General features: G+C 54.4%; 1 protein-coding gene across 4 annotated transcripts in view; it reads right to left on the bottom strand.

Annotated features, from left to right (window-relative positions):
* Positions 1 to 13,469, bottom strand: part of SMAD3 (SMAD family member 3) — a 195,115-nt gene that overhangs the window by 12,797 nt on the left and 168,849 nt on the right. For all 4 annotated transcript variants that reach the window (XM_068554270.1, XM_068554261.1, XM_068554281.1 and 1 more), the window contains exons 2-5: positions 10,228 to 10,421; positions 9,424 to 9,555; positions 8,049 to 8,123; positions 4,617 to 4,667 (exon numbers count right to left, since the gene is read on the bottom strand). In XM_068554270.1, the coding sequence (XP_068410371.1) occupies positions 4,617 to 4,667; positions 8,049 to 8,123; positions 9,424 to 9,555; positions 10,228 to 10,421 (452 nt within the window). The remainder of the gene's footprint in view (positions 1 to 4,616; positions 4,668 to 8,048; positions 8,124 to 9,423; positions 9,556 to 10,227; positions 10,422 to 13,469) is intronic.

Here is a 13,469-nt window from a genome sequence, read left to right as displayed (position 1 = left end):
TCCATTTGCTCCAATCCTTGACCTAAATCCTTAGGAAATTCCAGGTGACTCATCCGGCATGATGTGTAATAACAGGAGCATCACCTGCTCACATCCCTTCCCTGCAAAACAAAGCCCTGGGACCTCCCCAGAGCCTGCCCCTGGCCAGAAGCTGAGCTGCCTTTCAGTCACTCATGGGGCTCCTCCACGAGGCACCCCCAAGTGGCTTTACTGTGGCAGGAGATGCAATCTTTTGCCTGGAGGAGGGAGGAAATGAAGAAGCAGCCAGATGTCCTATGCTTGCTTTCTTTTTGTATAATAACTCCTTTACTAGAAATAATAGGTGTCCTGAGATGCCCCGTCTCTCTCTGGGGAGAACTCTCCGCGTGCCTGTCAGCATCCTACTGTTTGGGACATGCCAGCCACAAAGGAGAAACGCAGGGGCAGCTGCTGCGTGCTGCCCACCCCACCACCCTTTTATCCCCAGAGGATGCCCTTGAACTCACGAGGAGTTCTCTTCTCACTTTACATCTCTGCAGAACCCGCCCACTGTGTCCTTCAGCACCTCCTCCCCTCCCGGAGGCCCCATCCTCCACCGTCTGACCCTCAGCCTCTTCCCGAGGGGGTCCCGTGAGCCTGTCTTCAGCCCTCTTTCCTTCTTGAGCTGGGTCTCCCTCTCCACTGAATCCATCCACTCCCAGGACTTCAGCCGAACCTTCCTCAGTGTTTCCAAAGTGAGATCTACGGGAGGGTCAATGGGATCGTAAGAGAAAAGTGTTCCAACAGCGGTCGGACCCGTGGGAGAAACGCTGGACCAAACAGGCCTCCTTTCTGCAGGACTCTCAGAGGCTTTATTTACACTGCGGGTGCCCTGGGGGCCCCAGGAGGGGGCACAGTATAGGCTTTCCAAACTCATTTAATGACAAAATCATGTCTCTGACTCCACTCTGGGCAAGGCTGTCAAACACGCTAATGGCTTCCAAAGCTGCACCTCCAGCCGCAGCCTCTCTCCTGACTGTCCTGCTGCTTCCTGGATACAGGCAAGCACCGGCATCTCCCTGTCGCCCTTCGCCCCAAACCCTGTCCCATCTCCTGGGGCTCTGCCTCAGTTAGACTGAAGCGTCATCGTTTTCCCAGTTAAAGCTGATCAATAAATGCCACTGATTCATGACACTTAAACGCCCTCTCCTCTCCCGCTGCCATTTCTCTAAAGCATTCATCTCAGCCTCCTTCAGTGCTACAGCTTCCTAAGTGGGTATTTTTTTGGGGGGTGGGGTAGCCCCAGTAATTTCCCCTAGATTTTAAATTCCACACAGTGGCCAGATTAATCATTATGAAGCTGCCGTCAGATAACCACCACCCCCCAACTCAGAACCCACCATCTCGCCTTATCCTATAGGCAAGACAGGGCTACGTAGGGTGGCCCTCAGGGCTCTCTTCTCAGCCCGCCAACCCCCTCAGCCTCATCTTCTCCACGGTGCCTCCCAACAAGCCAACCAACCACACCGCCAGCTGTCCTCCGAGCTCACCCCACCCTTTCACGCCATTGCTTCCATCGGCAGTGTCCTTCCCTCCTTCTCTGCCTCACCGTGTCCCACCTGTCCTTCAAGGTCCAGGCTCATACAGGTCATCACAACTCCAAGGTCCCCCCACCCTACTCGGCACTGTCCTCCTGGGCACGTACAGTTCCTCCCTCCTCTGTGCTGCTCCCTTGGCACCGGGCACAGTGCATCACCGGTGGACAGACACCTCCAGCCACTCCACCAGACTGTGAACGCCTAAAGGTCCTCCCCGGCTCTGGACCGCCAGCATCAGTACCTACTAGGAACTCAGCGAATGGTGACTGAATGAGTTAATACATAGGAGACACTGGCCACCCTGGATGATGTCCCCACTGGAATGCCACCGTTTGCTCCTTTGAACCCTCAGGGTACTTCATCTGCACCTACCTCTTGTTTTAGTTAATTAATTACTTAATTAATTTATTTATTAATTATAGTTGCAGCACACGGGCTCTTCGTTGCAGCTTCTCTCTAGTTGTAGCGCATGAGCTCAGTAGTTGCGGCGCGAGGGATTAGTTGCCCCACAGCACGTGGGATCTTAGTTCCCCGACCAGGGATCGAACCCACATCCCCTGCACTGGAAGGCAGACTTAACCACTGGACCACCAGGGAAGTCTCCCCTCTTGTTTTATATAAAAAGTATTTATCGTCCTGCCTTAGTTATCCCAAAAAGGCCAAAAGCACCTTCATGTCAGGGTCTGTGACACCTTTTTGAATTCCCCCACTTGGACTGGCATACAGTGACCAAGCAGGAAGTGCCCAGAGAATGAATGAGTGAAGAAGAGACAGGCAAGCAGGCAGGGCTCCCAGCCAGGGACAACATGGGACACCAGGGCCCTCATATCTGACATTTGTTCCCAACTGTAAGTCAATAGGTGTCTCCTTGAGCCTAGTTCTTCTGAGTGAAAAAGGGGAGAGCTAGTCTAAGTGACCGAGCAAGGCAGGGTCCTGCTGCACATGGGGGCACAAGTTCTGGATCCCCAAGGCCTGAGTTCAAAGCCAGCTTCTCCATTTTCTAGCTGTGTGAAGGGGACAAGTTCATTAACCAGTCCGTTCCTTGGTTTCCTATTCCATAAAATGAAAAATCACAGCACCACCACCTTAGATAGTTGTTACAAAGATTCAGTTAACATGCATGAGCCACTCTGAACAACACTCAGTAAATAGCAAGTTCTCGAGAAATGTTTGCCATCTTCATCACCATCCTTTCATCCCCTTGCAGCTACGATGCCAGAGGCTGTGAGATGGTAGGGGCCCTACCAATAGTATTGAATGGGTGAAGGCAGGGGTTCGAGGGCTTGGCAAGCAGAGAGGAAGCCGGGCCTGTCGGCGCCCGTGTCTCGCCGTGAGTCCTACCGTGGCTTGTTGGCTGATTTGTCCCCCATATTCACATCTTCCCAGCCGAGGGGCACCCCCTCTCTGCCCACCAGGCTTGGAGGCTGTCCCTTCCTTTGGAAGAAATGGCCTAAGAATTCCTGACCCTCAGACGAAAGGCTGAGGAACAGGGCAGCAGGCAGGGAGAACTGTGCCAGCAGGGCACTCTGCCTTGGGGCCAAGTTCAAGAACATGCTGTCATCCTGGTCCACACAATCTCGAGGGGAATTCACAGTGAGTACCCACCCAGGACAACTTGCAGTCTGAACCACCAAGTCAGGCAGTGGGGTTGCCAAGGCAAGCACCAGTTCTGATGTCTGTCGACTTCAGGGTGCCCACGGCCATGGTGGGGTAAGAGGGCTCAGCCTCCAAAGCTGAAAGCCCAGGGTCAAGTTCACAGTCATGGCCTTTAAGTTCTCAAGGGTTAACATAGCTTCCAGCCTTCAGAGTTTGTGTTTAATAACTCCATCAGTCCTTTCACGTCAGGAATGTGACCTTCCCGCTGTAAAGCCCAACACTCACAGTGGTATTATTTTACAAGATGATAAAACAGATCCCCCAAAGTTACATTTCACACTGCCCACTTGTCAGCCTGTATCAAAAGGTTTTCAAGCAGCTCCCCAAGTTCCAAATGATGACTTTCTTCATCTGATGCTATCAGTCAAGGACTGGGAACAACTGGGAACAAAAGCCAGGCCAATCCACTCTGATTCACCAAGCTTGGATATTAACTCCTTCTTTTCCTGAGCCACAAATCAAACCCCAGCAATACAGACTGGAACAAAATCAAACTCACATTTTTCTAAAGCTACCAGACCAACACAGAAAAAAAATTCCCCTCAATAAAAACTGAACAAATATTTAATTTGTTTTGAGCCCTCCGGCAGGCCCCACGCTGAAGCCAAAGGATGCTCCTGGATTAGAAAAGTGAATCTCAGAAAAATGACCCAGAAATCAAACATCTAAGGGAAGGTTGTGGAAATGATGGCCCAGCTGCTCCAAAACATCATGAGATAATGCAAAATGATCAACGAGTCATCCAAGTATGGAAATGTGTTTACAAAATAACAATGAGAAGACAGAAGGAAAAGATGGATATGAACTATCATCTCAAAGGCAAAGCACAAATATATGTGCCTGTCCACAAACATCAGAGGGACCAAGATGAAACAAAAATATTTGTGTTAGGGCAGGGGGATTATGGGTAACTTGGCGCTTTTTTCCCCCCCCAAATTCCTTATATGGTACTGTTTTAAATAAAAATGACATCATTGTCAGATGAGGTGCTCAGATAAAATCCAAGTAAGTGTATCTGAAACAAGTCCCTGAAAGCCGGGGGCTGCAGTTTGCACCGCTGCCCGTGGCTTTGCATCAAACCACACACGGACGCTCACTGACCAGAGACCCTCGTGTCTCTTAAGCACAAGGTTTGGGGGTTTTTCATTCACTCGTGTCTAACCGCCTCCCTGGGGAAATACGAACCCGGCACACGGCTGCCTTTCCCGCCACCACTGTTCTCAGGTTTCCCGTTCTGTGGGTGACCCCAGAAACAATGTAACCAGAAACCTGATGGGCTGCACTGGGCAGATGGTGGGGGTTGGAGCAGGGAAGCCTCAACTTCAGGGCCCCCTCCACACACGGGCCACCAGGCAGGGCTACAGCTAGAGGGGGATTGAGTCATCCAGACAAAGAGCTACTTACCCAAGTTATTGTGTGCTGGGGACATCGGATTCGGGGATAGGTTTGGAGAACCTAGGAGGTGAGACACAGCTGTGAGACTTCGGAAAAGACTGTTGGCCTGGGGAGCCAGATGACAGAACATCTGCATCAAGGTGGGGCAGGAAGAAAACCTTGGACTGAGACTCCACAGCCCAGGAGAAGACCAAACTCACATCCTTGCCTGTGCTTTCCCTTCCCCAGGCCCCAGCTTCCTCATCTGTGGAACCAATGGATGAGCGGATGACCTTGGAGTCTCTTCCACAACTTGATGGTCTGATGCTTCTAACCAAGCCCCCGGGCACAGGGCTGCTGCATTCCCAGCCTGGGTGCACAGACCTCACACTGACCCTCCCTGTTAACTGAGCCCCCAGAGGGACAGAAGGAGCAGGGAAGACCCTCTCCACAGCTGCTCTAGGCCCCAGGCAGCGAAGGTAAGGCTTGCAGCTGCCCAGACCTCACCAGTCCTGTTCTCACGGCTCAGGACCTGCAAATACCAACGCGGCCTTTTCCCCAGGTTTCAGGAAACTCACTGAGCTGCCTTGGACACCCCACAACTCAGCAACCAGACTGACATTTTACGTAAGACATGATGCTACATGTGGGAAAAAGTCCTAACTACCCAATTCTTCCTACTCTGATATCGTTACTCTGTTTTTTCCCCCGAAAAAAGAAAAAAAACCCACACGGAGTCAGCCTTCCGAAAACCAAGTGACTGCTTTTCCAGAAAGCAACACTGGGCTGGTCCCTCCTTTGTCCCTGCACCCATGGGGCTCCAGCTCTGGCGAGTTGTTTATTGACTGACAGCCCTGTGATTTCAGCCCTGGCTCCACCCCCTGAAGTCTACAGTCCTCACAGCTGGGCCTTAAGCTTACGCTGCCTTGAGCTGTTAACGGGGGTCTGCCGCTGCTCCTTAACTCAGCTGTAACCTCCTTGAGGACCAGGGAGGAACCATGGGTTTCTTTTTCACCCCTAGCACCCAATCTTCGGGGGGATGTGGAAGAGTCACAGAAAGAGCAGAGCTTCTGAATCTGCCACGGGGTCTGGACATGGCACCACTTATCAGCCATGGGACTTTGGCAAAGTGGTTCGACCTCTTTGAGCCTTGATTTTTTTTCCTCTCAGGTATAAAATGGGGAGAATACCACCTATCGTGTGATTTGTGGAAATGAAGTGAGATCGTGCCTATGAAAATGCCTATACCATAGCTGGTACATAGTATGTGCTCAGTTAAGTGTTGGTCTCCTGATTTGTGCTGGCCCGAATGACAGAGACCCAGGAAGGCAGTGGGACCTTCTCACTGGTCTGAACAGACATGTGTGCATGTCAGGGGAGAAGCAGGGCTGGACAAGGTGATCCTCGGGCCCCAAATGAGGCGCTACCACATTCTCAACTGTCCGGGAAGCCAAGTCCATGAGCAACTGGACTGGTTTGAGTGAAGAGCAGAGAATAAATAGGAGACCCCACCCACGGGCTGGCTGGGGTCCACAAAGCCCAGGCACACATTCAATAAATCATTAACGTTCACAACAGGTACATTAAGGGAGGAGAGGAGGGAGGGAGAGACAGAGAAGATGGAGCAGAAAGGAAGGAGAGGAACGGGAAGGAACAAGAGCTGAGAGGGTGAAAAGGTGGCTGCTCGTCCCATAGAAGACCCTCTCCTTTGGTCTGTTCACTTTTATAACAGTAAAAGCAGACCTCGTGTTACTGCACTTTCCTTTACTGTGCTCTGCAGATGCTGCATCTTTTACATAATGAAGGTTTGTGGCAACCCTGCGTCGAGCAAGTATTATCAGCACGGTTTTTCCAACAGTATCTGCTCACTTTGCACCTCTCTGTCCCATTTTGATAATTCTCACAATATTTCTAACTTTTTCACCATTATTATATTGGTAATGGTGATCTGCGATCCATGATCTCTGACGTTACTATTGCAAAAAAGATTATGACTCGTTGAAGGCTCAGATGATGGTTAACATTTTTTAGCAATCAAGTATTTTTTAAGTAAGGTGTGTATACTGCTTTTTTAGACATAATGCTATTACACACTTAATAGACTATAGTATAAACATAACTCTTACATGTACTGGGAAACGAAAAATTTGTGTGACTTGCTTTACTGTGGTTGTCTGGAAGTGAACCCACAGTATCTCGGAGGTTTGCCTGTAATCATTCCACAAACATGAAGAGCAGCCAGGAAGGAAGGGGGAAAGGAGAGGGAGAAGAAATACAGCATCTGCAGAAATGCTGCTTAGCTGGCTTGCTTCCCATGCCAGCGTTTAATAGCTGTACCCTTACAGCGGTCACTTGGCATCGAATACGGGAAGGTCTTCGATGCATTCCGGCTGGGTTCACACTGTCAGCCATCTATCAGGGGTGTGTCGGGGTATGTGTGCTAAACCCCAAAGGCCATGATGCCCAGGCTACGTATCAAGTGACCACGTTTACAGTAAACATGGAAGTCTCCCGCATCCTTCTTTTGGGAATTACGCTCTCTTCTGGGCTGCGTGCAGGGCAGGTGGCCCCACCGCGTCAGGCGGCTCTGTGTGTACAAGGCATGCCCGGCGTCATGGGGAGGGAACATCTGCTCGGCCCCCTCCTCCTCACCCAACCACACGCAACACAGTGCACATGCGATGTGGCAGCTGGGGTTCAATTCAAGAAACTGCTGGTCTGGAGCCAATTTGGTCCCTTAACAAATGAGGCGGGAACATCTGGAGATGTGGCTGGAGATGACTGGGCTGGGTCGCTCACAGCAGGAACACACAGATCACATTTGGTCATCACATAAAAATCGATGCTTCGGGGCCTCGACTGCCACTAGCAAAGACCCTGCCTCTGTTTCGGCTCTCCTGAAGCTATTTCAGGTGATGGAGCCCACCCTCCATCCTACTGCCAGCAGCATCTCATCTGCTTAAAGCCTGTAGGGGCTCCTCCTCAGTCCCCGGCCACACACGAAGCCTTGAGTGACGGGCCCTCCTGTCTCTGGAGGAGTACACTCCAGCCATCCCAGAACTCACCAGCTCTCCTGCCCACGCCCCCGACTCTGCCTGGCACACCCTCTGCCTGCCCTGATGGCCTGGCCAAACCCTACACATCTCCGACACTCAACTCAAGAGAAACCTACACTGCAAGGTAATGCTCGGCACCCCCAACACCCCGTCCCCAGGCTGGGTTATGTGGCCCTGCTCTGTGCCCTGATGCCACTGGCGCCTTCCATCAGGGCATATATGAGATGGCACGGTGACTGCGGGCTGTCTTGTTGGTCTCCCCCACGAACTGTGAGCAGCTTGGCTCCTCCTCTGTCGCAGACCCGAGCCCAGTGATTGCTCTGTACATACTGGATGGAGGGACAGAGGCAGGGACGGGGGAGGGCGGGCACTCAGGCTTAGGAGCAGAGCCCCACGAGACCCTGACCTGCGTCCATGCTGTGGTTCATCTGGTGGTCACTGGTCTCTCCATCTTCACTCAAGTAGCCCGGGGGTGGGGTTTCTGGGAATTGAAAGGAAGGTGGTTCATTAAATGGCCTCTCTGGTTTGGCTCTTGAGATGCCCTTTGCAAACTCACACATTCACACCATTATGCCAGGGGGCGGGAGCCGAGGAGCTCTGGGCCTTGGATCCCTGGCTCCCGCCTTCCTCATGCCATTCTTCCTTCCTGCTCCCCACCTGGATCATGACCACCTTTGTTCACACCATCCCTGACTCCCAAGTCTGAAATGCCTATTCCTACAGCCTCTGCCGGGCTAAACTTCTCCCCATCCCTCAAGGTTAGGTTTAAACTCCGCCTCCCTTCCAGGGGGGCAGTGGACTCACTCAGCCTCACTCATCTCTGTCCCCTGAAGGGCAACAGCCTCAAACCGCCCTTTGGCTCTACTATCTACCCGTGTGCAGATCCATGGTTATTTGCTGTCTCTTGAGAGGATCTCTTAGCTCCCGAAGTGGGACGCAAGTTCCATGACAGCAGAGATTGCGATCTATTTCTCTGAATGACCCCCAGACCCCGACTCAGCTCTCTGTTTTGCTGAATGAACAGAGTGGGCAACCCACTCCTAGGGACCAGCGCCACCTGTGAAGGATCTGCAAGCCTGGATTTGTAAAGCGGGTCCCTCCTTAACACTGTGACCCACACGCAAAGGCCTGCGGTCAACCTCAGCACGTTGAGCTCCCTCAGGGTGAAAGGCGCATCCAAACTAGCCAGCTCTGAAAGTAAGGCGGCACATCACTGCCCAGCCACCTGCGCTGGGACTGGCTAAGCTCCGCCAAGCAGTTTTCCTGGACGCCCAGAGTGCTGGTGATTCACACATTATTTGCATGTAAATGAGGGGCTTCTAAAAACATTTGCACTCTGACGGCAGAGCCCACTTCTCCCAGTGGAATAAAACCTCCCACCCAGCTTGTAACCCTCCCCGGGCTTACTTACAGGGCCAGTTCTCCGCACACTGCCCGGCCCTCGGCCCTCTGTTCTCCCGCTGCCTCTGCAGCCCCCAGACTGTCGGGGATCCTGCCTGAACTCCAGCCCCGGCCGCGAGGGCGGTGAGAGAAACACAGCGTTGCTATTTCCGCTTCCAAAATAAATGACTGCACCGAGGCCGGGCGGGAGGGTCATGCCGCCGCTCCTCCGTGCCAAGAAAAGCATCATTAGTGAGCGAGGAGCCAAGGCCACGGGTCCTCTCCCCACAGGGATGCAGTTCTGAGTCAGGGGCCTCGGGCCAGCGTGTGTGCAGAGACCGGGTGATGGGTCTATCGGGCCCCCACCTCCTGGGCCGGCCTCACTGCCCACGTGTGCATACCTGGAATATTGCTCTGGGGCTCAATGCCGGCGGGGAAGTTAGTGTTTTCGGGGATGGAATGGCTGTAGTCGTCCAGCGGGGGGAACTCGGCCGGGATCTCTGTGTGGCGTGGCACCAACACAGGAGGTAGAACTGTTCAGAGGAAACAGAGCAGAGGTGGATCAGCATCGACGCCAGGCTGGCACCAAAGCCCCTGTACCCCCAAATGCACCACAGGCCCTCCCTCACAAAGAGAACAGGGAGAGAGGGGAAAGGGGGAGAGGAGGGGGAGAGGGAGGGGGAAAGGGGGAGAGGGATGGGAGGGGGAAGGGGAGAGGGAGGGGAGAGGGAGGGGGAGAAGGGGAAAGGGGGAGAGGGAGAGGAGGGGGAGAGGGAGGGGAGGGGGGAGGGGAGAGGGGGAAGGGGAGAGGAAGGGGGAGAGGGAGGGGAGGGAGGGGAGGGGGGAAGGGGAAGAGGGAGGGGGAGAGGGAGGGGAGCGGGAGGGGGAGAGGGAGGGGGAGAGGGAGGGGGAGAGGGAGGGGGAGAGGGAGGGGGAGAGGGAGGGGAGGGGAGAGGGAGGGGAGGGGAGAGGGAGGGGAGGGGAGAGGGAGGGGAGAGGGAGGGGAGGGGAGAGGAAGGGGGAGAGGGAGGGGAGGGGAGAGGGAGGGGAGGGGAGAGGGAGGGGAGGGGGGGAGGGGAGGGGGGAAGGGGAGAGAAAGGGGGAGAGGGAGGGGAGGGGGAAAGGGGGGGGAGGGGGGAAGTGGGGAGGGAAAGGGGGAGGACAATGCCACGTAGGTAGCTGCAGACCCTACAGAGGCGGCGTACCTGGGGTCTCCACCCTCTGATAGTGGTAGGGATTCACGCAGACCTCGTCCTTCTTCATGTTGAAGGCGAACTCACACAGCTCCATGGCCCGCAGCTCATGGTGGCTGTGTAGGTCAGGCCATCGCCACAGGCGGCAGTAGATGACATGGGGGAGCCCCTTCCGGTGGGACACCTGCAGCCGGCCATCCAGGGACCTGCCGGGAACGGGAGGGGCAGAAACAGACAGTGAAGTGGGTCTGGCTTGCCTCCTCCCAAGTCCGGCCTGCCGGGCTCCACGAGAGCTCGCTGGCAGAGACTCAGGAAGCTCCCCTCCGCTGGTCTGTCTCACACGCAGAGGGCCAGGAGATCAGAGAAGCTGTGTGTGCTGGAAGGGGTCCAGGAGAAGAACACAGAGGCCCACCCAGCAAGGCCGAGGGCTCCCAGGCTGGCAGAGCTGACCTCAGACCCGCCCCGTGAGGGGAACGACACCGAATCATGCTCTGGAAAGGTCGGGGCCAGGTGCAGGTGTGCAGAGGGGACAGGGCTGAAGCAGGAGACGGGAGCTCTTCAGGAGCCGCTGTGAGGACCACAGTGAAGCTGAGGAGGAGGGTGACAGCACACAGGCCCTCCCTCTCTAATCGCTTTCCACACTCACCCAGTTCCTCTCTCACACATGGGAAACCAGGAAAAAAAAAAACAAAACCCTCTTTTTTTCAGTTGGTGTTTGTGATGAGGCAGGGAGGGAGAGAAGGCCATGAAGGGGAATTTTAACTGGTCAGAGGCTACACTGCAGACCTCTCGGGAGTCCCTCTTAGTGTGAGGGCTGCTGGCAGGCTGGCCCAGGTGTCCCAGTTCAGAGCTAAGGCCTGAGCGGTCGTGCGTGAGCGGAGCGGGAGCCGAGCCTGTGACTTGCTTCTGCCACGGTCCCCAGCCTGGCTGGGCCGAACCCACCCCCCCACAGCAGTGTCCTGTCCCTGTGCAAACCACGGCTTCCGTGGTGAGTTAGCCTCTGAGCAGCTGACCTGGCGCCGGGCCCCCAGCCCAGGCCAGAGTGTGGTCGCTGGTGAACCAGCAGCACGGGTCCACGGAAGCTTGTGAACAAGGCAAAATCCCAGAGGCTACCCCAACCCACTACATCAGATTCCTCCTCTTTCCAAAAGCCGCAGGTCATCTGCAGGACAAGAAAGTTGGAGCAGTGCCACAGGCCACGACAGCTGGGAGCTTGAGTGGCGGGAGCACCAGCAGCCAAGAGTAAGGCAGGAGGCAGGAGGCATCCGAAGGGAGAGACGAGAGACTTCAAGCAATGCCAGGGACTAGACAGGTGAGGAGATTCCGTTCACACCGAGTCCTTTACCTAACAAGTCTTTCATGAGCTCCTACTCTGTGGGGCACTAGGGATACAGTGGTGAGGGAAAGAGAGCGGAAGAGACCACAGAGTGAGAGAGTGTCATGGACGTATATACACTACCAAATGTAAAATCGATAGCTAGTGGGAAGCAGCCGCATAGCACAGGGAGATCAGCTCGGTGCTTTGTGACCACCTAGAGGGGTGGGATAGGGAGGGAGACGCAAGAGGGAAGAGATATGGGAACATATGTACATGTATAACTGATTCACTTTGTTTTAAAGCAGAAACTAACACACCATTGTAAAGCAATTATACTTCAATAAAGACGTTAAAAAAAAAAAAAAAAAAAAAAGAAGAGACCACAGAGCGGTCCCTGCTTCCACAGAACTTCCGTGGGCAAGACCGACATTAATCACATAATCGGGACAGCTACAATGACAAACTAAGTGCAGGGAACCACAAGAGCCTATGACCCTGGGGACCCTGCTGCACTGAAGGGCGGGACAGGGCGTCTCTGAGGAGGTGGTGGTTGACCGGAAAGTCTAAAGGATAAGTAAGAACTAAGTAGTCAAAGGGGTACGGGAGGAGGGCATTCCACATAGAGAGGAGAGCACGTGCAAAGGCCCTGGGAAGGTGGAAGACACGGTGAGGAGGAAGACCAGAACGAAGGCCAAGTGACCGGAGAGGAGGGAGGCTGGGGTAGCAGACAGGGGTGCTTCTGCAGGGTCTCAGATGCCATGCTGAGAGGTTCTGCCTTTTTTCTAAAAGCCACAGGCAGCCTCTGAGATGCGTAAGTGGGCTGAGAGTGTGCTTGTGTGTGCGCCTGTGTGCACGCACGCAAGAGACAGGCCCCGTGATAACGCTGGCTGCAGGGACAAGCAGACTGGGGGTAGTGGAGAGTCAGAGCAGATGAGATGGATGTTCATCAATAAGGAGGCACCCAGAGGCAGTACTGCTCTTTCTACAAGGCGGCCCATCCGAGGACCCCACTGGCCAGCGGGCAGGACTCTTCTAATAGCTGGGCAGGCCTGGTGGAGAGGCATTTGAAGCTCTCCCTCCCTGCCCCCATATGACTGAGGGCACCCATTTTCCTGAATATATGGAACTTATGGACACTCTGTGAGGGAGGGGCTTGCCAGATGCAACCAGAAGCACCAACCAAAGAGAGAGAAACAGGAATCCAATCAAACTCTCAGAGCCACTGGCCTGGGCAGGGGGGAGGACAGACAGAGGTCAGAACTGGGCTTGGGCACAGGGACTGGCAGGGATCTGCTGACTAAGAGCAGCTCAAAGGATGTAATTACCTCCCTCCTGCGGGGCCCCAGACCAAGGAACCCCGACAGCCCAAAAACAGTAATTAGGAGGCAGAACGAGAGAAGACAGCCTGGGACTCGCCCCTGAGATACAGAAGGCAGATGGCCAGATGTGGAGTCATGAGACCTGGGGTCAAGACGAGGTTCTCCTCTTCCGGCTGTGAGACCCTGGGCAAGCCCTGAAGTCTCCAGGACCCTCAGTTACCTCATCTGTAAAATGGAACATTCTCCCCCCACTGCTGCCCCTGACCTCACGCAGCTCAGTATCCACTCAAAAGCACTTTGTGAAGCACCAATCAAAGACCGTTATTCTTCCCCATCACAACGGCCACTCTCCAAATCCAGCCCCGGAGAAGTGAGGTGAGCTGTGGGGCTGAGGAGGAGAGAAAGGGAGAGTGGGAGGTGATGAGTGGGGACAGAGAGGGACTCAGCTGTTCCCATTTTCTTGCAAAGCCACCGTGTGCCCACAGATAGGGAAGTGGTCACATCTGCTCTTCAGTGTTGGACAAAAGCCCCAACAAAGAGCCAGCTGGACATCTGGAGTGGCCTCTGCAGGGGGAGGCCTTGGAGAGAGGCTCAGACCAGCAGCGAGGAAAGAGTGG

The sequence above is a fragment of the Eschrichtius robustus genome, chromosome 1 (assembly GCF_028021215.1).
Source record: "Eschrichtius robustus isolate mEscRob2 chromosome 1, mEscRob2.pri, whole genome shotgun sequence".
Classification (NCBI taxonomy): Eukaryota; Metazoa; Chordata; class Mammalia; order Artiodactyla; family Eschrichtiidae; genus Eschrichtius; species Eschrichtius robustus.
The sequence above is the reverse complement of the archived record's forward strand: the minus strand, read 5'-3'. Positions and strand labels throughout refer to the sequence as shown.